Here is a 27,428-nt window from a genome sequence, read left to right on the forward strand (position 1 = left end):
TTGGGACGTTTGCCTTCACAGGCAAAGGACATGAACCTGCCCTGATTTTTTCCATAAGGGGAAAAAAAAAGAGACCAGCCTGTTCAAGCCATCCTCCCTTGGAGGTGGGTCATAAAAAAATTGAGAGTCACCTGCGAGGCCATGCTCATCACCCTTAGGGCTACCAGTGGAGGTCTGTGCCCACTGCATCATGGCAGCCTTTCGCCTCCTCATCCTCCCCTTGCCCAGTCCAGTATGCCAGGACGTTACACCCCCTCAGATTGTTTCAGTCTCGCTGCCTTGTGCCTGTAATGAAGAGCGGCAGAGGGCTGGAGGGCTGGGCTGGCAGCTCGGGCTGTCCCACTTCTTCGCAGATCCAGCCATGCATTAAAACCTTTGAAATCCCAGCCCTTTTCCCCTGTTATTTCCAGTGTCGGCAGTGACTCAATATGTAAAAAATATTACCAAGGTCAGAGCTTATGCTTTGAAATCTCAGCTGCCACGGAGGAGGTGGTTTTGCAACACATAAAATGCAGTTGGTACCTTGCCACATCCCAAGCTTGCAATGTACCGTGCAATGCGCTCCCTCACCCGATGTTTAGGAAGTAGATGGAGAAATTCTCTATTTCATTTCCCTCCACTCAGGTTTGTCCTGCTGCTAAACCCTGCCACAAAACCCAATGGGCTGGGTTTTTTTAATGTTGTGGTGTAGATCTCTCTTATTGAAGTTTTTGCAGCCTGTGTGCCTAAGTTTTATCATGTGAGCGTATTGCTGTGACACCGAAGGGCACTGCGAGGGCAGCGGCAGGGAAATCCCAGGGGTTAACTGCAGGGTGCTCTGCACAGCAGCATTGCCTGCCAAATTGCTTTTGAGGGGTGCAACGCACCTCTCTGACCTGGCACGGGTGCAAGGGGAGGGAGGGCTCATTGCAGCAATACCTGCCCACACAGCCCCCTCGCTCACCACCCTCCTTTTCTTTCTGCTGGTAAAAACCTGATGGATGGCAGGTCCTCAGGAAATCGGAGCCTGACATTTCCAGGGAGCGTGCAGCCAGTTTGCCTTTACAAGCCCGTAAAAGCAGAGTGGAAAAGTGCCCTTCTACTGCCACGCAGCCATCTGACATTTAAGAAAACAGTGTGTGATTAAGGCAAACACCTGCTGGGCTGGTCAGCCCCGCGTGTTCTGCCTCTTGCGATACCTCCATCTCCGCGACGCCTCTGTGGGCGTATTGGGCAAACCCCTGCCCGCTACAGATGGGTCTGGCTGCAGTGGTGCAGCACAGCCTGGGAGCTCCGTTACCCCACAGAGCAGCCCCGAAGCAGCCAGCCTGTTCTGGAGATTCAAGGCTGATGCTGTTCAGGTGAGTAAGGCAAAGGGGTCCAGCACTCCTGGACCCAACCATTGCTCCTCCGCTTGCTGAAGCACATATGCAAGCTGGATTTTTAGGGCCTGATGTCCCAGTTGCTTGAAGCAGTAGATATCATGCTCTCCCCGTGGTCAAGCCCACTTGGCTGCACCATCGTTCCTTTATATACCTCTTGCTCACACACCTGCATGTCCCGGGCATGCTCCTGTGAGCATTACAGTGTCTTATCTGCTGATGAAAAGCCTTTTCCTCAGCTAAAGGGGGGAAAAAATAGTGAAGGATAGCACTGGCTTCACATCCAGTGAACTTCTCCCAGTGCCAGTTTGCAGTACAGCATCATGCTGCAAGGAAGTGTCTGAGGCGGGTGGTGCCTTGCTGAGCAGCACCTGTGTCCCAGAAAGTGTCACATTTCTCTCCCTGAAAAACTTCTCAAACACAAGCTGGTAGCAACTTGCTGCCATGCACATCATGCCCTGGCTCATGTGCCAGAAGAGTTCTGGTGGGTTTTTCAGGGCAGAAGAAGGTAAGTCTAGTGGGCAAGCCAACAAAAATTTTACCCTTGGATGAAACAAGAAAATCTGGCCATAAAGCCTAACACTTTATTCCACGTGCAGCAATTCCTTAAAATTAAATAAAAAAAGAAAAGAACAAGTCCTTCATATTTTTGCAGAGCTCTGGTCCCAATCAAATAGCTGGACTGGGAGAAGCATTAGAAAATGGGGGAACAAGCTCATGTTAGTCCGTTGGGAAAGTTAATAGACCTTTTCCATCCCAAGTTTGTAGGATTCTGGGCTTTTTGCAATAGCTGCTCCACTTAAACCGCAGCTCTGTGCATTGCCTCGCTCAAACTGACGGCTCCTTCCCCTGCAGCGGCCCCGCTTGTCTCATTAAAGCTCCCATTTTTCCGCTGCTCAACTGAAAATCAACAAAGGGAAATTTAGGCTGGATATCAGGAACAATTTCCTCAAGTTGACTGTGAAAGTGCCTCCAGGGATGAGCAGCGGAGGCTTCGTTGCTTGCAGCATTTAATGGGTTTCCCATCTCGGCGTGGGAGGGAGGGCAGCTTGGAGCCATCCGGATGGTGCTGGGCATCCCTGGCTGCAGGCGATGGTCTTGCTCTCTTTTTTTGATCATTTCTCTAGGGAGAAGTAGAGCGAGTGTTGCTGCTTCTCCTTCCCCACTGCTCTCACCACGACACTGCTGACCTGGAGCCTGCGAGCGTGTCAGTGCAGTGGCTTTCCCCATTAATAAACCCTGAGATAACTCTCTGCCTGAGAGAGCGACACAGGCATGTTTGACTTGAAACAGCTTGTGCTCTCTAGCTGTCCAAAAACTGATTTCAGGTGAGAATAACTCCACACGTGTGCTGGAAAAAGCAGACGCCTTCGTCAATGACTCACGTCCTTTCTGCATCTCATTGTCAGCCCTGCGTTTGCTGGAGGCGGGGGGGTTTGTTCCGAGTTTTGCTGTCCCAGATCAGCTTGGCTTGGCTCTTCCCCACATCGGGGTGAGCCTGCGGCCATATCACTGGGTATTGCTGCTCCGTTATTTACTGCATGTGTGGGAAAGTGTTTTTCTAAATGGGGCGTGGGGTCCTGCTCCATGGCCCATCATGGCAAGTACATTGAGCATGGTGTCTGCTGGATCCTGGCACCACACTGCACCTTCTCTGTAGTCCCTAAAAGACAAACACTGGAGAGGCTCCCAAAATATTCTGTCTTGGGGAGGCTGGTTGTGGTATGTCATGGGGCTGGACCTTCAATTTCAAGCTGGGCTTTTAAGCTAATTGTTTCAATTGGAAATGCAATGTCTCCTGTTGATTCCCTGTGTCCAGACAAAGAGGGCAGGAGGAATGGAGAAGCTGTCACTTTGCCGAGGTCAATTTGAATGGAGGGATCTCTGTTCTCCTGGAGGAAACACTTGCCTCAAGACTATGTGAATGATGCTTCAGGGTGGAGGAGCCCAGGGGAGGAACAGGGCTCACCAGTCATTCCTGGTCAGCAACACAGGCAGGAGGGGCTCACAGATGGGCAGCTGTGAATTAAGATGAAGCAAATGTCCCACGGAGCCAGGCTGAGAGGGCAGCCTGCAACCCAGGCAGCATGAGAGATGGGGAGGAGAGGCGGTGAGGAAGAAATGAAGCCCTAAGGGAAATAAACCATCACCCAGGCTCCTGCAGTGTGTTGGGGGGGCTCCTTGGAGACCAGCGGTGTTGAGGAACAGCATAGGTAAGCATCTCATAAGGATATTTTTTCTCACCTTGGGTGACTTTTAGCCCATAAGCCTGGTATGTGGAAGAAGGCAAAAGAAAGACCCCCTAGTTCAGCATCCCACAAAAGTATAGTTGCTGTTGCAGGAGCTTTGAAAGGAGAAGAAAACACATTTGCAGCATGAGAGGGAGGTGAGTGCTTTTGTGGTCCCTGTTCTTCATGATACCACGTGAGCATCTTATGGCTGCTCATGGGCTTTCCCCTTACAGTGACCTTGTGAGGCCGTAAATACGATGGAGAGAGGAACCCCAGGGTTCCTGGGGACCATAATTTCGGGGTGTTGGCACGTAGTATCCCGCAGTGATTTTTCTTGGTTGCACGTCCTTCCCTTCCCACCCTCCCTCCACAGCTGGTGCTGAACGAATGCAGAGGAGGAGGTTTAATCTTTTCCTTGAATAATTTCATAACCTGAGGCTAAAGGCTACAGATGAGCATGGCCTGTGGGGGACAGGGAACAATCGAAGGTCCTGGTCAGCGTGACAGGCGGTGGTGTTGGTGCAGCAGCCGCCAGGCTGTTTTAAAGCAGAACCCTCTCTAGATAGCTTTTAAAAATGTACGTGATATCTCACAAAAACATGGTCAGGGTGTGGATTCCAGCTGTGCACTTCAGAGATTTCCGATCTTTTGTTTCCCGTGCATGAACCCAACGCACTAATCTGCAATTTGGGGTCTGACTCTGCTCTTTGCTCCAGTCGGCGGAGCTGTGCCGGGAAGTGGGACGCCACGTGTGACCCGCAAGGGCTCGGCAGAGAGCAAGCCAGGAGCGGCGAGGGGGAAGGGGAGCAGGTTGGGCTTGATTTGAAAGGCTCAGCTTGCATAATACTGTCCTGCTGTGCAGGACGCTGCTGGGAGATGGGAGACCCCGTTGGATGCCCTTCCAGAGATCCTTGCAGCAAGCCACTGCCCCTGACTGTGGAAGAAATGCTGCATCGGGGCTCTCCTGGGCTGAACCAGTGTCCCAGCTCTGTAAGGAGGCATTGCTTGGAGCCTGATACCTTTACTGCAAAGACATGCCCTGATGCCTCAGGCTTTGGGCAGCCTCCCACAAGGGGAAAGGTCCCACCTGCATGAGTGCAAGGTGGCTCTGAGTAGGGGTGGAGGTGGTGCAGAGCCCAGGGTTGCCATCTGCCCCTTGCATCAGTGGTGGGCCAGCATGGTGGGGATACCTTTCTCCAGGCTTTTCCTCCGCTAGCATCATTCTTAGCACCACTGAGATGGGCCTTGGGTGTCTGCACCCTCCTTGGTATGGAAGCTGCTGGTGAACTTCTCAAGGCATCGCTGGGGAACCCAAAGAGGAGGATAGGTCAACATATGCAGGAGCCAACACTGCCAGCAGCTGGGTCAGGCAGTTCAAAGCCATCTGGAGCCAGAGCACGAGCTGTGCAGGCAGCGAGGTGCACAGGCTGGAAGGGTTTCTTTGAAAGAAGAGGCCAAGGCCATGTAACACAAGCAGGGCTGCTCCTGTAGCATGCTGTGGGCTGGGAGTGATTCCCTTTGGGGAGCCCAGACGCAACACTGCAGCCTTTCCCTGGGCTTTCTAAATTTCATCGGTGTCTTTAGCCAGATCAGGGTTTCCCTTGTGCTAGCTGTCGTGAATGTACCTCTTGTGATGGAAGTGACATTTGTTTTCTGCAACAGCGACACTTTGCCCTCCCAGAGCCAGCTGAATTCCCGCTAATCCTCTTCTCCCTCGTTTCACACATTTTGTCTTCGTTCTGCTCCTAGACCACAGCGCTTTGCTAAGCGTCGCAGTCAGCAGCAGGTAATTTAAGCACACATCTGCTTGCAATCTGGGAGGAAGGAGAGAGGCAGTTTGTCTTTGTTAGAAGCCCGGCGGTCATGGCTCTTTGCTTACCTGGTGGCATTAAGGCTTTTTTGTGGCTCTACAGGGGCCAGGTATGAACCAGGGGTCAGATAGGATGGGGAGAAGGTGCCCTGCTCTTGTCCCTTGCCCAGGGCGGTCATTGGGGATGTTCAACCAGGGCTGATGGTCTGCATGACTCAAGTTGAGTGCTGATACCTGCCAGCTTTGGCTGTCCCCATCTCCCCTCCCTTTTGATCACCTTCTTGTGGTCTGCTGGGCTGTCAGCCTTCCCTGGCTGAGGCTCGCCATCCTGCTGGCCAGCTGCAACTGAGTGTGATACAGAAAGCCACCAGAGTTGGTGGCCAGGTCCATGCTCGTTTCAGGAAAGCTCTGGGTTTTGGATCTCCTCCCTGTGAATGAAGCAGGGGACATAGGATGAGCAAGAGCAGATTGGAGCTATTGCTGAGGGCACAGGGAGATAAAATGTCACAAGCCTGCAGGAGACCAGGGCTTTTCTCCTTCCAGTACTTCAGGGCAAACTTATTTCAGCAAGTCCTCCATTCCCTGTTGCTATTCCCTCCGTTGGGTTTCCTCTTAATGCACCAAGCTGCTTGGTTTATTTTTGGATCTGCCCACTCCCCACCAGCAGCACAGAGATGCCAGGGCATCTGTGCGTTGGAAAGGCTGAAGGTGGGTAAATTGGGAGATACTGCTGATTTTCCTGGGGAAATGAGGACACATCCCTGTGTTTTTCCAAGGAGCCAGAGGAGTGGAGCAGTGCTGCAATGATCCCTCTGCTACTGAGAGAGATTGGGGCTGTGAAAGGATGCTGGCACCCCAAAATCTTCCTCTTCACAGGCACCCCTTGCAGACCTCTCCTTTCCCGTTCCAGTCCTAGCAACTCGTTTTTAAATGCATCGAAGCCTTTCGTCGTGTTTTGCTAAGTTTAGACTGACTACCTTTTCCCTCAGAGTCCCAAAACAGCTGCTGAATGAAAGGCAATCGTTTTCTGATATTCAATACCATAAGCAGGAGTGATTTGAAAATGTGTTGATTCCTTAGACTGTGGGAAAAAGACCTGTACTGCTGGCAAAATCAGGCTGAAAAGTAATGTGGGGTTTTTCAGGGTGGTTTTTTTTTTCTTTTTTCGATGGGTTCATGGAAAAACAACTCATATTTCTTCATTGCTTTAAATTTTCCCTTGAGGCTTCCAAGGGGCTGAAGTCCTGTATTTTCTATACACTTGTTTGCAGAGACGGCAAAATGTGGTGGATTCACACAAAAGCCTCGGATTTGGCAGTATTGGAAAAAGGGGATCTGCGTAATGCCCCGAAGCGTTGTTCTTTCAGCCCATGAAAGCCAGACATCCCAAGGGGAGCCCAATGCCAAAATTAGCTGAACTCACAGCCACATCAGTGGGGTGAAGGGACTGTCGCGCGGCTGGTGCCGGAGGAGTCGTGCTTCCTGGCCCTTGCTTTGACACAGATGTTTTGTGTCACACTCGGGTCCGCTGGCAGCAGCGCCGGGGCTTTCCGCTCCCTGCAGCTCCAGGGCATCCACGAGGGAATTGCCCCTGCAGTTCAGCCTTGACCCTCCTGGCCAAGCGCGGGGTGAGATGCTGATACCCAGGCTTGGTCCGGATGCTGCGCTGCCGTCTCTGCGTGGGCTTTCCTCCATCAGGCAGCCTCAGGTCCTCTAAAGATTGCGTGTTTGAGATATATGTAATATTAGTCCGCGTAAATCACATCAAACCTATGGCTTCCAGCGCTGCTGGCTTGGATTCTTGCAGACTAGCTCGCTGTCATTCAGCCGCAGGCCGTCTAGGTTAGCTTAATGAGGAAGCCAGACTAAGATGAAATAATTAATGCAGCTGTAGAGTGGAGATGTAGGAGTCTTTGGGGGATAAGAGAGCTGGACCATATCTTCCTCCCCAACTGGTGTGCTCCAGGCCTTCGTGAAGGTTCAAAAATACTCCATTTCCACCGGGTGCCGAAGGTGGGTCTGTGGTCCTTCCAGCCCGGGATGCTCCCGGGAGCTCTCTGAATCAGCTGCGTAGGCACGGGGGTCTGGACTGGGTTCAGGGCAGCAGCTGGGCCGGGGCTGCAAGCTGGGAGCATCGTGGGGGGGCCGTGGATGTTTTAAGAGGGTAAAACCCCTGTTCTGGGCTAGAGAAGAGTGGTGCCAGGCTCTGGAAGATGCTCTGTTGTTTGGATGCTCTTCTTGGCCCCAAGAGCGGGGAGATGGGCCAGAGCTGGCCCTGTTCCACTGGTGCCAATGGGCAGTGTCAAGAGGAGACACCTACTCCCACTGCGAGCTCCTGCCACTTGGCGTGAGCCTGAATTAAAGCAGGTTTATTTAGTAAACCTGTTCCGGGATAAAGCTTTTGATTTATAGGCGCCCCAATAGTGCTCCAAGGAGGACTTGTACAACTTTAACTGCATTTTCTCAGCATCACACCAGCCCAATAAAAGAGAGTTCATATGCGCTGCACAAATTCTCACTTCCAATATAAAAAAGGTTTTATGAGACTGGAAGTCTCGCTGGCTCTGCGGGGCCGGGTGTATTGGCAGATACTCCGCATGACAGACCCTCGGTTCCTCTTCGAGTTGTCAGACTTCAGTAGCATTTACAGCTATTTAGCTATCAAATTTTATGTGCGGCTCTGAGAGAAATGTGTCTTTTAAATACTGCTCTATCTCATAAACAGCAGTCTGTTAAACCATGTCAATGGTACAAGTGGTTCGTGAAGCCCTCCGATGCAATCGCCTACAGCTCTGCTCATTACCTGAGTGGCAAAGTGCTAAACACCGCACCAAGTTAATTTTCCAAGCTGGTCGTCTTGGCTGGGGATCAGCTTGCCGAGCAAAAGCTGGTAATAACCACGCTCCAGCAGCCCAAATTTGGGTCCTGTTTTACCCTTGTGTAAATCCCCTTCCTGCCAGCCCCCTCTGTAAAGCCCCGCTTGTTCGGTGGTCACTCAGTGCACGCTTGGGCAAGGAGCTAGAGTTTGTCAACTGCACTATGGTTGCATCCAGAGGCCATTGGCAAGGTCATATCCCTAATTTTCCAACCCAAGGCTCTGAAGCTCAGGATCCTCTCCTCTCCTCTCCTCTCCTCTCCTCTCCTCTCCTCTCCTCTCCTCTCCTCTCCTCTCCTCTCCTCTCCTCTCCTCTCCTCTCCTCTCCTCTCCTCTCCTCTCCTCTCCTCTCCTCTCCTCTCCTCTCCTCTCCTCTCCTCTCCTCTCCTCTCCTCTCCTCTCCTCTCCTCTCCTCTCCTCTCCTCTCCTCCCCACAGGAAGACCGTTTGATCTTGCTTTTGGTCCTCGTTCTTGGAGGAGGAGCTGGAGTCAGGAGGTTCCTGGGGTGCTAGCCTTGACCTTAGCCATAACAAAACCCCTTTGCTGCTCCTTCAGACCTCCCCTTAGGACATTCCCATCCCGTTGCCTTCTGTGCTTTTCCCAGCAGCAGTGCAGGGGAACAGCATGTACCACTTTGTATCTCCATGCTATTTATTTGGTGACCCAAGCTGAGCCTGTTCACGCCAGACGAGGAACAGAAGCTGCTTGCCCTCTTTGCTGATGGTGCAATCATGCCAGCTCCAATGCTTGGGATATAATTTACAGACTCTGAGCAAGGTTTCAGAGCTGGGCCAGGCTTGAGCTTTCAGCCTCTTTTATTTTATTGTTTTCTTCTTTTTTTCTGCTTATTATTTTAGCACAAAACGGTAACTTTATGTGCATTTTCAAGCCTGCACGGCTTTGAAGTTGCAGGTGGTGCAGGCGGTGCGCAGAGCCCAGGCTGCGGGTGCCTTTGCCCAGAGGCATGGGGTAACGAGCGCTTGGATGTCTAATTGCTGCCGCACGCCACAGACTGGGAGGTTTGCTCTCCCATCACTGCCGTTTCCATGTGCAATGAGCTGGAGGCCGGGGAGGAAAAAAATATATAAGCATGTGCAGCATGGTTATTTTCAAATACGAAATTGCACCTGCAAAAATAGAAGCCAGGAAGGGACTGGCGAGCAGCTCGGAGCTGGGAGGCACGATGCGTGCGGAGCAGGGATGGGGACAGCATCTCCGAGTTTCTTTCCCATACTCACGCCGCCTGATAGTTTTAGCGGACGTTACTTTTCCTCCCCCTTGCAATTCAATTAATCATCCACTTGTCAGCGCTCTTCCCCCCAGCTCCCCTCCCCGCCAAGTCTCGGGGAGCGGCACGCACGCACATAAGAGCCCATGCTTGCAGCCTGCGTGCTGACGAGCTTGGCTGCTAGTTAATCACTTACCGGTGTCATGCAAGTTGGTCTCCGCAGAAGGCGGTTTGGAAGAGGGGAAGACTTCATCGATGGGCTGAGCGCAGGATCTGGCCCTGCTGCATTGGTCCCCTTGGTCTCTGTCCTGCTCCATGGTCTCTGTCCCACTCCAGGCAGAGAGCTGGTCAGATTTGTTCGATCAGATTTTGCTTTCCAAAATGTTCAAAAGGAGCACTGAATGGAGCCATTCTCCTCCCACAATTGGGGGGGGACTTTTTTATATTTAATTTTTTCCTGGCAATGGCATGCTTATACAGCCATCAAGGTGAGAGGTGACCTTGGGGCGTCTCTAGTTCAGTCTCCTGCCCCAAGCAGGGTCAATACTGAGTGCAGACCAGTTTAGTTTGCCCATCTGCATCTTGAAAGCCTCCAGGGCCAGAGATCTCACAACCTGCCTGGGTCCCTTTTCCAGGAGGTGTTTTTCCCTGCCTTATGGCAAGCCTGAACCTCTCCTGTTGCAGCTCATGCCTGTTGTCTCTCATCTTCCCACCATGGAGGGAAAGGGTCTGTCTCCATCATCTCAATAACCTCCCTATAGGCACTGTCAGGTGGCTGTTAGGTCCCCCTGAAACCATCCCTTCTCTGGGCTGGACAAGCCCTGTTTTCTCAACTTGTCCTCATCCCCATGTGCTTCAGCCTCATCACCACCCTGATGGCCCTTCACTGCACTTGCTGGAGGTCAGCAATGCCCATCTTGTACTGGAGCCCTAAAACTGAGCACAATGCTCCAGATATGGTTTAAGGACTTTTTTTTTTTTCATTGATTATTTTTTTTCCATAGTGAATCTTGCAGACCTTGCCTCTGCATGTACTTGGCATCAAATTTCCACTCTAGTTGGGAAAGGTTGCCAAAAAATAACAAAATTAATAAAGTGTGCATGTGTGTGTGCAGAGTAATTTAGGAATGATTTCTATAGATTCAATAGATTTTTTGTTAATGCTTTTCACGGGTATGTTTAAGAACTTTGGTTCGGAACTGGTCAGAGGTTCCTCTGCAACCCTGGTGGGAACCCTGTCCCCAAGCTGCCGTCAGCTTCACTTCAGCCACAGAGATAGTGAACTCAGATGGTTTCTTTTCCTACCCCATCTCCTTGGCCAGAGTTTCTCTTAATTAGTGGTCTTGTGTTTTCATCTGCCAGGAGGAAGCTTTTTGGCTCTGGGCAGGTTGAGGGCTGTTGCACACTGTGCTAGGAGGTGCTGGAGCTGCAGAGAGCAGCTCCAAGAGGCAATGGGGATGAAGGGTGCAATCAGAGCTGGGGACAGGGAGCACGAACCCTTTGGGAAAGGTTAAAGAAGGTCAGGCAGCCTCAGCAGGCTGCAGGGCAGGAGGCAGAGCACGTTGAGGTGGGGGCTCACGGGGAGGAAGGTAGCGTTTGCTGGAGATGAGCATCCCTGGGAGAGGGTGAGAAGATGCTTGGCACGAGTTTGGTTCCTTCCAAAACAGCTCTTTGGCTTGTTGCAGAAAAGCCCTCAGTCCAAATGCTGCTGAGCTAAAACCTGAGGATGAAAGAGGAAGCTGGCAGCGCCGGTGGGAGGTGGAGGACCGAGCGAGCCATGGCAGTCATCCCCTCACTGGGACAGGCTCAGCTCTGCGGCCACATGGCATGTTTCCACCCTCCCTGAGTTCTGCAGAAGAACATTAGCTAAAGCCTGGTGGAAGGACCAGGATGAGCCACTTCCACATCCCTGGGGTGGAGAGCTGGGGTTTGAACTGAAACTTCCTGCCGTGCCAGCGAGGTGGAAGTTGGGCTCCTACTCTCCATCCAGGCAGCTTCGCAACAGGCTCAGGCAACCAGAAAGGAGCAAAACCGGGGGAAGAAATGTGTTTCCCCACATTTGCTGCTCATGCGTGGCTTTACCCTGCGGTGAGCACAGCAAGCTGATGAGTACGAGTAGACTTGACTCTGGCTGAGCTTTTCCTTTGTTCTGCCGTTGAGGAATATTTGGGGATTGAAAGTGAAATACAGCGCTTTCCTCTTCCAAAGGAAGAAAAAAAAAAAAAAAAAAAGAAGGGAAGGGAATGCTGCACCGGCGAACCCTCGTCATCCTGTAGCAGGAGGCCAGCGCACATGAATATTCCTGTGCAATATGCGTGAGTGATGAGCCCCATATGCAGGCCTTGGGAGAAATTAAATATTTTCTACGGCATTTTCCAAAGAGCCTTTCTATCAAAGTGCTCGGTCGGGAGCCAAAACGCCCCAGCTTTTGCAGCCCCAGCTGGTTGACACTTTTTTTTATTTTATTTTTAAACGCTGATGAATATTTTCTAATTAAAAAACAAGCCCTCCCCTAAACTGAGTCTTGCCCCAGTGGATGGAGTTGAGCCAGAGTTTGGGAGGGGGCTGGAGGCCACCGGGGACTCCACGGCTGCTCTCGGCTGCTGGGTTTTTTCCCCCTTCGGTGCTGGAGCTTGCAGCAAGGGTCCTAAGATAAAGCTCACACGTGGTCCGCATCTGCCTGGCCACACGTGATGGAAGGCAGCCAGCCGGGCAGGGGGTGGCAGCCTGGTCCCTGCCTGCTGCCTGGCCCCTGAGAGAGGGGAGGGATGAGCGCAGGCTTCGGGCAGGTGGTTTGAGGAGCACCAGCCTCCCAGGATGGAGGTCACTGGGGTGCAGGTGGGCAAGGGGACTTCCAAGCAAAGTTTGGCATTGCAAGGGCTGCTCTTCATATGCACCTTCTGCATTCGTCACCTGCAAAGGTGAGAAGGAGCAAAGGCTTGGTATGGTTTTGGGGTTGGAAGAGACAGGATGAGGGAGAGGAGACTGAGGAGGGGCAGATATGCAGGATGAGACCTGACGCTGGCTCTTGTCTTGAGTGTGGGGACAAAGCCCCTTGCTAGTTTTAAGGTGTATGACTGTGGCACGGAGTTGGAGAGGTGCTGACCCATCAGGGGCGTGGGAAGGGGAGATAGGTGCTGGTTCTGCAGACTGGAAGGAAAACAGAGCCAGGAGAGTCCAGCAAGAGGCTGGCCAGCAGCGCAGGGTGATGGGCAGCAGGGTTACGTGCACCAACGGTGGCAAAGAGCGTGGGCCAGGCAGGAAGAGTGTTGAGCACTCCCCTGCTCACTCCTGAGGTCTGGCAGCTTGGCCACCTCTGGAGCTGTAGCCCCTAGAATTGCCCCAGGATGAATTTAGGCCTGAATTCATGCTCCTTGGATGCTAGCCTTTCCGGGAAGTCAGAGAGGCCATTTGCCTTCAGGTTTAGCACTTGGCTTTGATGGTTTATGGCGGAAGAAGCAGCAACGCTGGCAGCAGCTGCCCTTGCCTCCAGCCATGGGGCTTGAGAGTGGAGCAGAGCTCGCAGAGCAAAGCTCAGGTGCTGGAGAAAAAAGCTGCTGGTATCTTGCAAAGAGGAACCTCTCCCAACTGAGTTGTTTTTCTCCTAAACAGCCAGATTGGCTTCAGACCATTTTCTGCTCACTGCAGCCAGTGTTGGTAGGAAGGAAGGTGATGGTATGCCCACCTTGAGTACTGTACCCCACAAACCATGAGAAAGAAAGAGAAAGAAAGAAAGAAAGAAAGAAAGAAAGAAAGAAAGAAAGAAAGAAAGAAAGAAAGAAAGAAAGAAAGAAAGAAAGGAAGGAAGGAAGGAAGGAAGGAAGGAAGGAAGGAAGGAAGGAAGGAAGGAAGGAAGGAAGGAAGGAAGGGTCTGCACAATTTGACATCACTTGGGGACCAAATTGGTTCCCAGACATGGTACCAATGTGTGCATCTTCCCTCTCTTACAGGGCTGGAAACAAATTGGAAAAAAACAAACCCAATTTCTCCTGTATTGAGTATTCATTTAATTCTGCTGGCTTTACTTAGCAAAATCTTCCTCCGAGCATACATCTTTTTGGCTCTTTCCAAAAGGACACAAATACAGTCTCACGCCACAGCTCACCTGCCAGTGGCAGCACACAGCGATGCTGGGCTTGCCAGAGCTCATCGCTGCTAGCAAGAGCCATGCTCAGAGGGGAACCTCATTTCCAAAGGGGTGTTCTGTTTCCCGCATCGCCACTGAGCCCTCTGGCCACCCCGGCACGCGTTTCGGTGTACAGTCACTCCATCCTCCTCCTCGCCCTGCGGGAACTGCTTCCCTGATGTCAGACAGCTAATACCCCCTAACAAACATGCTAATTTAAGAGCTATTAAAGCCAGGGGCCAGCGGGAGGTCACAGTCCGCACAAACAGATGGTGTTTTGTCCTTGATAATTAAATTTTCCTGTAGTTTTGGGTGAGAGACTTTCTTGCCTTTTATTTCAGCACAGCTGCCTTGGGCCAACTCCATTCCTCTCTCCTCATCCTCTGCTCGCTCTCAGCAAACACCGTCTGCGGGGCTGGGACAAGACCTCGGGGAGGACGAGGGTCCCCAGGGGGTTTTGGAGTTGCCTTTGGTGGCCCATTGGGCTCACCCCACGTGCTCCGGTGGCTCTGGGCTGCAGCATTCGGAGCTCCCCGAAGAGGCAGCAGTAGGAGGTCAGGTGAGCATTTTGTGGGTGCACCCAGCCCGTTTCAGCAATGTTGGAGGGGGAAGAGACCCCGTGCTTCGGCCTCTTGCAGCTGCTTTTCCCTCAGCTCCATCCAGGCGATGCCAGGCGGTGGGGGATCTGGGGTCAGTGAGGTCCTGCTGCAAACCGAGGCAGCCGTGACAGCAAGACAGCTGCCAGTGCATGGCAAGGCTCAACGTGTGAGTGGGGCCGTCTGGGAGGTTGGAGAGAAAAGGGGTCACTTCCTTCCCCTCGCCTTCCCAGGAGGGTGTTTGCAAGCAGGAGCGTGCAGGCACGTTGCCCTGGTCCCGCTGCCAGCCCCGGTCCCGTCACTGTCCCCTGTCCCACTGTCGTCCCAGGGCTTGGTTCTGTGGCACATCCCCATGTCCACCAAAGGGGCTGCAGCTCCTGCAGCGTCACTGGCCCTGGCACAGGCTGTCCTTGCTGAAGGGGAGGATTAGTCCCTCCCTACACTGCTGCTCTCCTCGATGGTCATAGGGGCATCACGGAGCAGCCCCGTGCCTCAGTTTCCCCCAGCTCACTGTTTTGCCTTGTGCTCAGTTGCCCACTACAAAAAACAGGTGCTGCTGTGGCGGTTGGAGACAGTCCCCAGCGGGCTGCATGAGGCGTGCTGGGAGCCTGCGGAATGGCTTGGGGTGAGCAGGGTGGAGAAAATGGATGGAACTGGCAGAAGCAATGAGCACGAGTCCCCATCTGGCTGCAGCGTGGGCAGCATTTCTCTCCAGCCTGTGCTTTTCCCTGCCCAGGTTTTGGGCAGCATCCTCGCAGTGGGGAGAGAGGCAGGGGGCAGCCCATATGCAGGTGCAGGACGAATGTCCCCATTGTCACATCTGTCCTGTCTGCCTGAGGTGGCCTGCGGCCCCACAGCAGCTTCTGGGCTGGTGACCCCAGGCTGGTTGGTGGTGTGAAGGCATTGCAGGGACCACTGTTCAGGACACTGTCCCACTGCGTCATTTGCAAATTCATGCCCCAAATGCTCTGTGGGTGTTTGGAGCTGAAGGCATGTGTGGTGCTCATGCAAACCCACGAGCATCAGGCATGACCCACCATGGCAGTCTCCCCATCAAAACCTGCTGGTCAGCTGGGAGGAGGCCAGGACCACAAAGGCAGAGTGGGTTGGGGTACAGAGGGGCTGGGGGGACTCGCGAAGGGTGCAGCGGGGCAAGACGAGGGGAGGCTGCAGTGCAGCTGTATGCATTTTGTGAGCAGAGGTGTGCTGAGCAGCTTGGTGAGCATGCAAGCCAGCGGTGGAGTGCCTTTCATCCTGCTCACCCACCTGCAGCAGCACTCCTCCATTGGGACTCCCCATCTGGTGAAGGCCCAGGGGACCCCCTGCTCCCCACAGCGCAGTGGGCAAGAGGGGAGGGCTGGGGTAGGCTCACAGCCTGGTCAGAGCTGGGGTCCTTGGACTGTCCTGATGCTCTCTGTCCCCATACCATTTGCTGTCCCCAATGGTCCATTGTGCTGGGAAGGAGACCCACATCCAAGGGATGGGGGCAGCCCCCAGAGTGGGTGGACATGCTGCAGAGCAGGGAGCCCAGCATCTCCCGTGGGACCTGGACAGGGAAGGACAGCAAGCAGAGAGCAGTGGGGAGCACACGGTCCCCAGCACCCCGAGTCCCTGCCTGCCTTCGACAGTGCCCGCTGCCCACCCTGGGCCCTGGAGGCTGCCCAGCCCCTTCCCGCCCCGTCCTCCTGCCAGCTCGTACTGCAGGCGTGGGGGAGAGATGAAGCAAAGCAAAACAAATCATCCCGAGGCATCTCTCGGGAGGCAACGTCAGAGTCGTTGGAGTGGCTTCCTCCGTGCCAAACACTTAAAGAAAAAAAGCCCAAACAAATAAACAAGCCAAAATTAAAATGCCCAGCAAGCTCTGTACAACTGGATGCTCCTTCCCTTACACTCCCAGCTGCTAAGCCAGCGTCTTATTCCCTCCCTGGACAACACGGGCTGCCAAGGTCTCTTCCAGCACTCCTCACTCCAATCCTGCTCATGTCCCTGAGCCCCTGCAACATGGGCTTCAGGCTCTCATTCTCCTCCAGCTCTGTCTTGGCGTGCTGGCAAAAAGCAAACCTGCCCTTCTTTCTGAGCAGCGATGCTGTGGCCTCAGTCCTTGTTTGTGTTTGTTGATTTGGGAGTGAGCTGTAGCTCTCCTTGGCTTGGGCACATCAGCATCGGGAGGTTTTCTGGGGCCAAACCAGCGTGGTCTTGCCTGTGCTGGAGGGAAGGGGTCCTGCGGGCTGCAGGGTGCCAGTGGCTGGGTTGTGCAGCAGCCAGCGGTTGTGCCTCACTTGCCCCTGTGCTTCTGCAGCAGCGCAGGACACTTCACTTCTCTGGTGTGGTAGCATTGGGGTAACCCCAGTGCCAGTGAGCTCAGACCCAGTGCCCACGCTGGTGTCCAGCCCCTTGCATGGGTGCTGCAGAAAACAGACCTCCAGAGGAACAAGTTTGGGCTACTAAGAGGTGCAGTATACATACTTCAAGCCAAACCCTTTCGTCGCTGTGTCCCAGGTGCCATTGAGGGGGATGTTAAAGCTCCTGTGGCCAGACACCCCTCCCCCCCAAAAAATCCCCTCTAGCAGTGATGAGGATCCTGAGGCTTGGAAAGGCTTGGAAGTACCGTGCTACTCTACGCCATGTTCGCTGTGCCATGGGCATCCAGCTGATGGAAGAAGTCTGGCCAACAAGCTCTGTCTTTCCTCTCTTTCCTCTTTGTTTTGCTCAGGACGGCATGTGACTATGGCACAGTCCGGATTTTAACGCTAGTTGCTTTTCTCTGCTGTGGAGGTTTGCATCTTATAGGGTGTTGGGGAGTTCATAAAGCAGCCTGGCCACAGACTCTCCTCAAGGCAAAAAGCAGAGTTGTGAGCAAAATCCTGGAGGGTTTGAACGGCAATGCAGTCCTGCAGACTAAAATAAGAAATATTGCAAGTGTTTGCCTGGAAGTCAGAAACTGAACCTGGCACGAAGCAGTAGGACCTTCCTGAAGTGTTTGGGGCTGTTTGCTCAGTGTATGGGTGTTTGGTTTTGCTTTCGTATTTTGTTTTGGGTTTTGTTCCCCATCACTAATATTCTGTTGTCGTGAGTGGAAACTGGGAATTGACATGCCAAAATTCAGTGTGACTCCAAGAACTTCTTCCCACAGTAATCACAGGCTGGAGAGGCAGAGTGAGCAGGATCTGCCCCCAAATGTGCCAGCCTTTAGTGATTTCTCCAGCTTCCAGGGAGGAGCACTGAGAAACATCTGGGCCATGGGCATCTCCCATCTCCTATCTCACATCTCACATCTCCCATCTCACGTCTCACATCTCCCTCCCTTATCTCTCTGATCTCCTCTGTCTGTCCTCAGCTCCATGCCACTGGGGGAAACATCTATGGAAAAATTCAGCCCAAGACCCCACTTGAATGGAGAATCCAGAAAAAACACCATCTTTGGCATTTCTTTAATAGAAGCAAACATCCCATTGATTTCTGCAATCTCTCTCTGCAGGGAGCCAGGAAAAGCTCAGTGCAGAGGAAAGTTGAGTAAAATGATATTCCCCATTGGTTGTCCAAGCTTTCCTCCATCTTGGAGGCTGTCCAGGTGTGGATGTGGGGTGTGGAGGAGAGGATCTTGGGTATGGCGGCTCAGCTGAGCTTCCTGCCCTGGTGGCACTGGTATCTCTGAGGAATAGACCTGGGGCAACGTTTCTCCGCACCTCTGCTGTGGGCATTCAGGTTCTCTCCTGCCCTGCCGTTCTTTCTCCTGGCACCAGTTTCAAAGATGTGCGATGCTTATTAGTATGCCGTGTTCTGCGTTGGCTTTTATCACTGCTGGAGCAGATGGCTGGGTTTGGATGGCTGCCCTCCGCTTGTGGAAAGGCCGGTTAACGTGATGGTAGTTGCAATGACAGGTACAGGCTGTGGGAAACATCTTCTTCAAGGCTCCAAGCAGGAAGAGGACATGGGCAACAGCTGGCAGCTGCCTGCAGCATTGCCCCATGATGGCTGTGGCATCAAGGGCTGTTGGTAGGCAGGGTCACTGGAGAGGTTACCAGCAGTGTACCTGTGCGATGCTCTCCTGACATTGCTCATGGAGATAGGATGTGGCTGGCAGGGAGCCACGCCACAAGGATGGTTCCCCTGCCTGTCTTCGGGCCATGGAGGAGGCAGGTCACAGCACCCCTGAGCATGTCCCTTGTCCTGCCGGGGTCAGGGTGTGGGCTGCAGTGTCCTGATGCGTTAGGGCTTGCTTGGTCAGTTTGGAGGAGCTGCAAGGTGTGCTTTCAGAGGAGAGGAGCCCACCTTGCTCCTGGAGAAATCCCCCAGCCCCTGTATCTGCAGGGTGAGGACCTTGCTCCTGGAGGTCTCAGGGCCCCACTGGCCTTTCCACAGCTCCCTGCCCCAGCAGGAGCATGGTGCTGTGATCCACTCGAGCAAGAAATTACCTGTTCTGGGAGCCAGCTCACCCATCAAGCAGGCTCCCAAACAGCCTAAGACATTTAATGGGTTGCTTGTTCTTCCCCAAACCATCCCAGCTCCCCCTGGGCTCTGCAGTACCCTCTGGAAAGCAGCTCTGGTTTTAGCTGGGCTGATGCTCCCTCCAGGAGAGCCTCTTGCTTCGTCCTCTTGGGGACAGGGAGCTGCTTTGGTCACTGCCTTTCTCACTGAGACATGCTACCAGTGACAGCCAGGGATGAAGGAGCAACTCCAGACTCTACACGTGGTGCAGCCAAGAGCCCTGCAAGCCTATGGCTACCTTCAGGGGCACCTCTTCAACTGAAACAGCTGGGAAATGTTTTGAGGGCCATCACTCCACCTTCTGTCCGTCTCTTCTTAGACCACGAGGGCAGGAAAGTCTGCACAGCTGAGGAGCCCACGGGCTCCTTCCTCCAGGGCATCCTCTCACTCATCGTCTCTGCTTCGTTACTGGAAAGGGAGGAGGTGGAGGGAGGAAAGTCGCAGTCTGCAAGAGCCGTGAGCGAATTAATTTCAGCTGGCCCCGGTCATCCCTGTGGTGCTCATGGTCCGGGGGGCAGTGCTAATCGCCCTGTTGACAGTGGGGGTTTAAATTAGATTTAAGAAGGCTTTTCAAGTAGCAGGGGCACTGTCCCTGCAGGTAAGGCTTTCTGATAGCACGTATTAAGGTGATGATAAAGCCTGTCTTTTCTGTCCTCCTCTTAAGCGGCAAAGTGGAGTTCAGTGCAAACAGCGCATTGAGAGACCAGGAGGTTTTAGGGCTGTTAGCAAGTGTACGGCATTAAGCAACAACTACTTTTTCCTCCCCTCTCCCTCTCCCTCTCCTTCTCCCTCTCCTTCTCCCTCCCCCTCCCCCTCCCCCTCTCCCTCTCCCTTTCCATTTTCCTTTCCCTTTCCCTTTCCCTTTCCCTTTCCCTTTCCCTTTCCCTTTCCCTTTCCCTTTCCCTTTCCCTTTCCCTTGCCTTGCTGCCAGGGGAGGTCTGAAGGGAGGAGATGGTACTTGGTGCTTTTGGGCGCCCAAGCACTGCTCCCAGGGCTGTCCCACTGCCCACAGAGCTGCCCACGAGTGGTGCAATCCCTGCAGGAACCAGGACTGGTGCAATCCCTGCAGGAACCAGGACTGGCAGATGTCCTGCCCATTTCGGTGCTTCACTGCTCATCCCAGCAGCACACGCTGCCCTCCAGGAGGGGTGGCATCTCGCTGGAGGCACCCCAGATGCCTGGGGCCGGGAAAAGCTGTGCAGGATCTGTGCTAGCAAAGGGCTGGGCTGAGCAGTTGAGGGTGGCTTTGGTAAGGGTGTTCCGTGGGGCTGGGGCGCAGGAGGTGTCTGCTGTGAGTGTCTCCAGAGCAGGTGCACTCTAATGGCTACAGTCAGCGTCTGCACTACAGGCGTAGCATCACACCTCGGGGACAGGCAGATCATGACCTCTCCTGTAGGATAGGTGTGCTGCAGTGTCTACAGTCAGCATCTGCAGTACAGGTGTACTGTAAGGTCAACAATCACTATCTGTTGTACAGGTGTGCTGTAGTGTCTGCAGTCAGTGTGTGCGGGACAGGCGTACAATAGTGTCTACGGCTGGTGTGTGCAGTACAGGCATACCAGAGCATTTGCAGTTGGTGTCTGCAGTACAGGTGTATCATAGCATCTACACTCAATGTCTGCAGTACAGGTGTGCCATGGCGTCTACAGCTGTTGTACGCAGCAGAGGTGGTACCATAGTGTTTGCAGTTGGTGCCTGCAGTACAGGCACACCATAACTTCTACAGTTGCTGTCTACAGTAGAGGCACACCGTAGTGTCTACAGTGTGTCCTGCAGTACAGGCGCTGCAGAGCTCCTTAAGAAGGCTCTTGGCAAGGCTGCAGGGGTAGCACGCAAGGAGGAAATGACTTAATGGAGTTTTTTCTCCCCCGGTCACCATTTCAGAGCCAGGCCCTGTAACAACACCCAGTGGGGAATTGCCCGACAGAAGATTTTGTCGTGGAATTGCTAGGTTTTGAAACTACTTTTTTTTTTTTTTTTTTTTTTTTTGTGGATCCACCTACTTCCAGAGCAGGGTTTTACTTACTTATTGTATTTATTGTGACTGGGAGGGGGCTGTGATGGGAGGAGGCCGCGCTGCAGCCTGTGTCCCTCACCAGCCAGGGACAGCCCTGTCCTGGAGCTGCGGGGCACCTGGGGCAGGTTGCGGCAGCACGTGCTGAATCACAACAACGTGAGAAGGTCTGGGTTTGTCCCAGGCCACAACACAGAGTCTCTTGGCTCTGGAAGGTGATCTCAGGATGGTCAAGCAGTTTCCAGCTGGTTGTTGCTATTTGGTGCCCCATTATCAGTGGGCATCCCCATGGCTTTGGGGATCCTTTTAAGGGGGGGCTGGAAAGGACCATCCCTCTGCCTACTCAGAAGAGGACACTGGAACTGGTCAGCAGATGGTGGCATCCTACTTTTTGCCTGGATATACAATTCTCTTTGCTCTTGCTTCCCACCTTGGGACTGTCCTCATCTCATCATGCCATGGCAGTTAATGTCACATCGCTGTGCCCCTTCCACCCTGCTTGCAGGGACAGCCTATGGGCTTCACATAGGTCTCGCCACATCCCACTTACATGTAGCCTGGTCCAGCTCAGGGAAAGCATGGCTGCCAATGCATTTGGTTTAGACCAAGAGCTGCCAGAGAGGACCATGTTCATGTCTGCATTGAGTTGTCTAAGAGTGACCATGACTAATGGCCTCACAGAATCCCAGAACAGCAGGGGTTGGAAGGGACCTCTGGAGACCATCTAGTCCAACCCCCTGCTAAAGCAGCATCACCTAGAGCAGGTTGCACAGGATCATGTCCAAGTGGGTTTTGAATCTCTCCAGAGAAGGAGACTCCACAACCTCTCTGGGCAGCCTGTCCCACTGCTCTGTCACCCTCAGAGTGAAGAAGTTTTTCCTCACGTTCAGATGGAACTTCCTGTGTTCCAGTTTGTGCCCGTTGCCCCTTGTCCTGTCACTGGGCACCACAGAGAAGAGTCTGGCCCCATCCTCTTGACACCCACCCTTTAGGTATTTATAGGTATTGACAAGATCCCCTCTCAGTCTTCTCTTCTCCAGACGAGACAGCGCCAGCTCTCTCAGCCTTCCCTCATACGAGAGATGCTCCAGTCCCCTCATCATCCTCATAGCCCTCTGCTGGACTCTCTCCAGTAGTTCCCTGTCTGTCTTGAACTGGGGAGCCCAGAACTGGACACAGTACTCCAGATGTGGCCTCACCAGGGCAGAGTAGAGGGGGAGGAGAACCTCCCTGGACGTTCTGGCCATGATCTTAATGCACCCTGGGATGCCATTGGCCTTCTTGCCCACGAGGGCACACTGCTGGCTCATGGAGAGCTTGTTGTCCACCAGGACTCCCAGGTCCTTCTCTGCAGAGCTACTTCCCAGCAGGTCAACCCCTAACCTATACTGGTGCATGGGGTTGCCCTTGATACAGAGGTTTGACTGGTCATTCTCTCCCAAAACAAGAAGCTGGGGACAGCGAGGAAGGCTCCTGGAGGTAGCTCCAGCTCCAGAGCTGCCAGGCCACCACATTTCATATGTCCCCTCGCCCCCCTCCACTCCTGCCCAGGCTCCTCTTTTCTCTCCACCACCAAGAAGTAGTTCACTACAGGGGAAAAAAACAAATATTCTCCAACCTCTTTTTCTGCAGAAGATTGAGTTTCCCACTGCTGGGTTTGCTGTGTAATAAATGCAGTTCCCCACCATCACCTTTCAACTGGTCCCTGCCGGAGCGGGGACACAGCCTGGGGAGCCGCACGCCTGGTGAGCTGCTGCTCGCTGGCCCGTGCACCTGCTTGCCAGGGTGCTGGTTTTTGCTAGAGAAACTGTTAAATGAGCAAATACAGCAAATGGAAATTTGCATTAGAAGCATCTGCAGAAATTGCGAATGTTTTGTTATGTGCTTGGAAAAAAAAATCAACGTGGCTTTGGGCAAAACAGGCAAACAAAGCAAATACTACATGGGAAATTGCAATTCAAGTGAGAAAAAGTTGGTTTTCTGGCTAGGTTTTTCTCACTAAAATAGCTTCAGCTCTTGCCTCATGGCAGGGCTCATCTCTGAAAAGAAATGAGGTTTTGCAGGGCGCCAGCAGTTGAGCGGTGAGGTCTCTGTGCCAGGACTGGGAGCCTCTGCGTGTGTCCTGGCCGTGCCACAGAGTCCCCAGGGACCTCGGCCAGAGATCACTGTCCCCAGAGGCGGGACGGCTGTGCTACCTGGGGTACCTGGACTGCGGTGCTGGGGGGGCTCCAGCCCTGGTGCAGTTCCTTGCCTGCTTCAATTCCTGGTGCCACCCACCAACTTCCAGGGGAGAGAATATTCAGTGGCAAGTGAATTGGGATTGGTAGTGAGAGTCAGCTCCCGGTTTGCAGGCAGCTCCCAAGCTGCTCGGAGCCCTGCATGCCAGCTCTGCCCCGGGGATGTAGCATTGCCACCCACCTGGGGTCCCAGGCATCACCCGCTCCCCGAGCTACCGCTTGCAATGGCAGCTAGCACACAGGTGAGGTGGCAGCCACGCTGGTGGGGACACGTGGGGAGGCAGAGGGGAGAGCAGGCACAGGGAAAGAGGAGCAGGAGAGGAGAAGGGGAGTGAATGATAACAATGTTGTAATTAGCACTTAGCGCTCCTCACGCAGAGCTTTCAAAGGAAGGTCACCTTCATTATCTCTGTTTTACAGGCAGGAAACTGAGGCACGCAGGAGGTGGTGAGAGTGATTTGCTCAAGGTGACCTGGGGGGGCTGGGCTGGGCTGGGAGCAGGGTCTAGGGCTGGCACGTCCCTGCTATGCAGCTGCAGCACGCTGGGGCCGGCTCTCGCTGCCAGCCCTCCCAGCCCAAACCCAGCACTGCAAATTCAGCAGCGAGGCTGCGGGTCCTTTCTGTGACCATCACCGTGCTCCCCATCTTCAGACCCCCTCTCTCCCCCAGCATCCCTGCCCTCGAGAGACAATTGAAGTCAGGCCAGGCTGGTCTAGCTGCACCCCAAAATCTGTTCATGATATCCCTCCCAGTCGCTCTTGCCTTCTTGTCCAGCCCTGCAAAGGCTCATGTCTGGCTGCAAACCCAAGTCCATCTGGGCTCCTGCAATGGCCATGTTGGGTAATGGAATATGTTTTGCTGATTTTTTACTCTGGCCGATACAGCTGCCCCTTTATTTAGGTTTAAATGGATGCCATCTGGCTAAGGAGCCCATACTCATGCTCTAGATTAAAAGGCAATCCTCTGCACGTTACTGATACAGTGCTGGAGATTAGAAAGATTTAAATGGTTTTGAAGGTATAATTTGCATTTCACGCATGGTGCTATTTACCTCCTGGCGGGTGGGCCAGCATCCTTGTTGCTGTCCTCGGCAGCTCCCTCCTGGCTGTGGTCTCTTCTACCAGCCCTGGTTGCAAGAAGAGGAGAGCTTGGGCATCTCCAAGCCTGGCAGAGCTGCACGGGGCATCGTTGCGGTTGTTGCTGCCATTTGTCCACTCCTGGGGAGGCTCATTGATTCAAGGACAATGTTCCTTGTTCCTAAAGCCCAGCTTGTCCCCACCTACCTGGCTTCTTAGCTGTCCCCCCCTCCGCACCTCCCTGCACCCCAGCATCCCCTGAGACGTGGCATGGCTCACTGGGATGGAGCAGCCTCTGCCCCTCTCCCAGCCCAGAGAGATGGGGGCCGACTGTGGCCCATCAGGGTGTTGATGGGAGGTGGCTGAGGCAACATGCCGCACCCGTCAGTCACTGCAAAGACACGGATGAGGGTTACGTTGTCCCTGGCATGCCCAGAAACGCTGCTCCTGTGGCATCAGGCTGGCAGACAGCACAGTGCTCAGTGCTAGTGCAAGCAGCGCTACATTTTGCACATCCTAAGCACCTGCTGCTGCTGTGAAGTGCCTGGGTGTGCTCCCATCTCTTCAAAAATGCAGGGTGCTCCTAGGGTGATGCTGCAGCTGCTAAGGAGAGACCAGCACCAGGATCGGACTTTCTTAAGGGAAAAGTTGCAAATAAGATGAGGAAAACGCAGCATTTGTGTAAGGCGTATCATGTCCTCCAGGCACCTGTTTGTGCTGGCAGCTCCCATGGAAAGTACCACAGGCTATTGAGTGATGAAGCGTGCACCAGCAAAGCACCTTGTTTTGCAGTGAGTTCACCGAGATGGAAGTGTCACTTCGTGGCCATCTCCTTGCACCCTTCAGCTGCCCAGGAGGGACCAGCTCTCGGCACACTACGTGCGAGGTCTCCTGGGAGCAAACCCTGACTGCTTCTGCCTGTGTTTGCTTCCACAGATGGCTAACCTGGTCCTGTCAGCCTGCTGCGTGGTGCTCGCCACAGTGGTGGTGGTGTACGCCCAGAGACACAGCCAGCTGGGTGAGTCTCTTCACACCTCTCCCACCTTGGGGGTCCTGAAAAATGTGAATGCCGCCTCCTGTGGCCCCTCTCCTGGGGCAAGCCGAGCACAGTCTCCAGGGTTGCCTGATATTACTTTTCTGGATGTTATCACTTTTCTCCTCTCTGTGACACATGCATCCCCTCCTGCCCACCGCTGTGGGGTTTGGATGTTCCGCATCCCCCCAGCGCCCACTGGTGCCCCTCGCTGTGCCCACACCCCTGTGTGTCCCAGGGTGCCCCTACAACCAGGGCACCGCTTCCCATCCCTTCACCCCCCCTTTTCTGGATGCTGCCCTGTACAACCCATGAAGGGATGAGTGGGTGGGAAGAAGCAGCAGCCTGACAGCCCCAAGCACCAACACACTACCCCATGGCCATGATGGATGCTCTCTCCTCCTCGGGGTGATTTTGTCCCCATTGCCACCACACATCTGTGCCCACCACTAGCTTGCTCCTCTCCAGGCTGGCAGAGGATTCAAGGCTTACCTTAGTAATGGCTTTAGAGAGACTACATTTTAGAGTCACTGGTGGCATTGGGAGCTGGAGAACACCACATGATTCCGGGTCTAGGCAGGAGCAGGAAGGCTTTTGGAGGGGACAGTTGAATCCTGCTGTGGGATCACCTGTGGCAGCCCTGCAAAAATGGGTCAAAATGGAGGACCTCCAAAATTCACTGGCTTTCCTGGCAGTCAGTCTGGCTGTAGTTGCTTTCGGTGGATTATAGAGAGGAATTTTGCTGATTAAATCCATTAAGAATATCTGTGCATCCATGGGCTCTGTGGGATTGAGGAACCCAGCCAGAGTGCCCCACTGAGCTCCCCTAAATCCAACTGGGTGCGTTTACATTGCTGGAAGCTGCCAGCTTGGACACAAAGCATCTGGAGTTTGGCAGCACGTCCCCATCACACGGGGACAGCCAGTCTCTGGACACAGAGCAAGTTTGCTGGGTGGTGTTGCAGGAGCATTTCCAGCACCTTCCCAGGGCACCTGCTCGAAGCATTTGGGTGCTGAGCTGTGTGCTGCTTGTGGTGGTGTGATGCTTTCTGCACAGAAGCAGTGCTTCTTGGTCCTGCTGTGCTTGCAGGACCACTGCCTGGAAAGCCTTGAAGGACCCAGCATCAAGGCTGCCAGAGCATCCTTTGGATGCACCATGCTGCTTCCCTCTGTGCTGTGGGGACGGTGGCCCAGACCTGTCACACAAGGAGATGCACAAAACGCAAAATTGCCAGGTACTTCAGGGTTACACACACTTGAAATGTGTTGTCTAGACAGAGAAGCAAATGCTGCTCCCCACCAGCACTGGCCAGGGCCACACATTTTGCGGCTGGCAGCAGCACGCTGGTGCAGAGAGCACAGCCCCAGGTAAGGCCCCCGGCCAGGTGAGCTGCAACGACAGTCACCTTCTGCTTCGTGATCCAGCAGAATTCAGGGATTTGGCAGTGTAGCCTCCCCATCCCTGTGTCCCTCCTCCTTCCCTTGTCTGGCTGCATCCAGGAGGGAGATGTCTGGGGGAGCCAGCTCAAAACTGGAGTTGCTGAGACCTGAGTGCATCAACAAGTGCCTGCATGGGGTGCATGGACTGAGGCAGGGCTCTCCCCATCTGCAGGAGCCAGAGAAGCTGCTCTGCACTGGGGAACATAAAAGGGAGAGAAAGGGAAAATTTGGTATAACAGCTTCAGGAAGACTAGAAGGGCACTTCCAGGACTGTCCTCAATCTGTTCCCCAGAGGCACAGTGTGTCCCTCCTGGGCACGTCTTGGAAACACAGAGGTGATGCTCAGGGCAGGGGCTTTGGAGCAGCAGGTCCCCTGCTCGCCCTTGTGTGCCTGGCTTGGAGAGGCTGCACACATGCAGGTGAAGTCAGGGAGCATCTGCCCCACATCAGAGACTCGAGGGGTGTGCTCCATCCCCCCCACCTAGAGCTCACTCCCTGCCCTGGTGCAGCCTCCCCTCGCCATCACACCCCAGGGCTCATCCCCCTCCAGCCAGGCACTTGGGCTGGGAAAGCACAGTGGGAATGGGGTGGGAGGATGGATTAATCCCACTGGTGGCAGGGACTGGGTGGAGTGGTGGGGAAGATGCTGGCATAGTCCATTTATCATGCACTTGAGGCATGCTCGACTTTAATAGCTCATGAAGCACTTTAAGAGATGCATTAGCACTGAATACTTGAGTGAGGAGGATGTGACAAGCTGTTAAGTGAGCATGAGCATGGCGCAGCGCGGCCCGGCCACCCGCTCCTGGCTCTCACGTGCACCCTGGTGATTACTGGAGCGTCCTGCAAAGTGCCACATGAATTAATAAAAGCAGTGTGGCTCAGTGGAGATAAGGCTGCTCATGCGTTAACC

At 53.8% G+C, this 27,428-nt stretch overlaps 1 protein-coding gene across 4 annotated transcripts in view; it reads left to right on the forward strand.

Annotated features, from left to right (window-relative positions):
- Positions 1-27,428, forward strand: part of CNTFR (ciliary neurotrophic factor receptor) — a 212,140-nt gene that overhangs the window by 99,740 nt on the left and 84,972 nt on the right. For 3 of the 4 annotated variants that reach the window (XM_054809877.1, XM_054809878.1, XM_054809879.1), the window contains one exon: positions 24,979-25,060. The exons of the other annotated variant lie outside the window; for it this stretch is intronic. In XM_054809877.1, coding sequence (XP_054665852.1) covers positions 24,979-25,060 — 82 coding nt within the window. The remainder of the gene's footprint in view (positions 1-24,978; positions 25,061-27,428) is intronic. 4 annotated transcript variants of the gene reach the window in all.

The sequence above is a fragment of the Grus americana genome, chromosome Z, assembly GCF_028858705.1.
Source record: "Grus americana isolate bGruAme1 chromosome Z, bGruAme1.mat, whole genome shotgun sequence".
Taxonomy (NCBI): Eukaryota; Metazoa; Chordata; class Aves; order Gruiformes; family Gruidae; genus Grus; species Grus americana.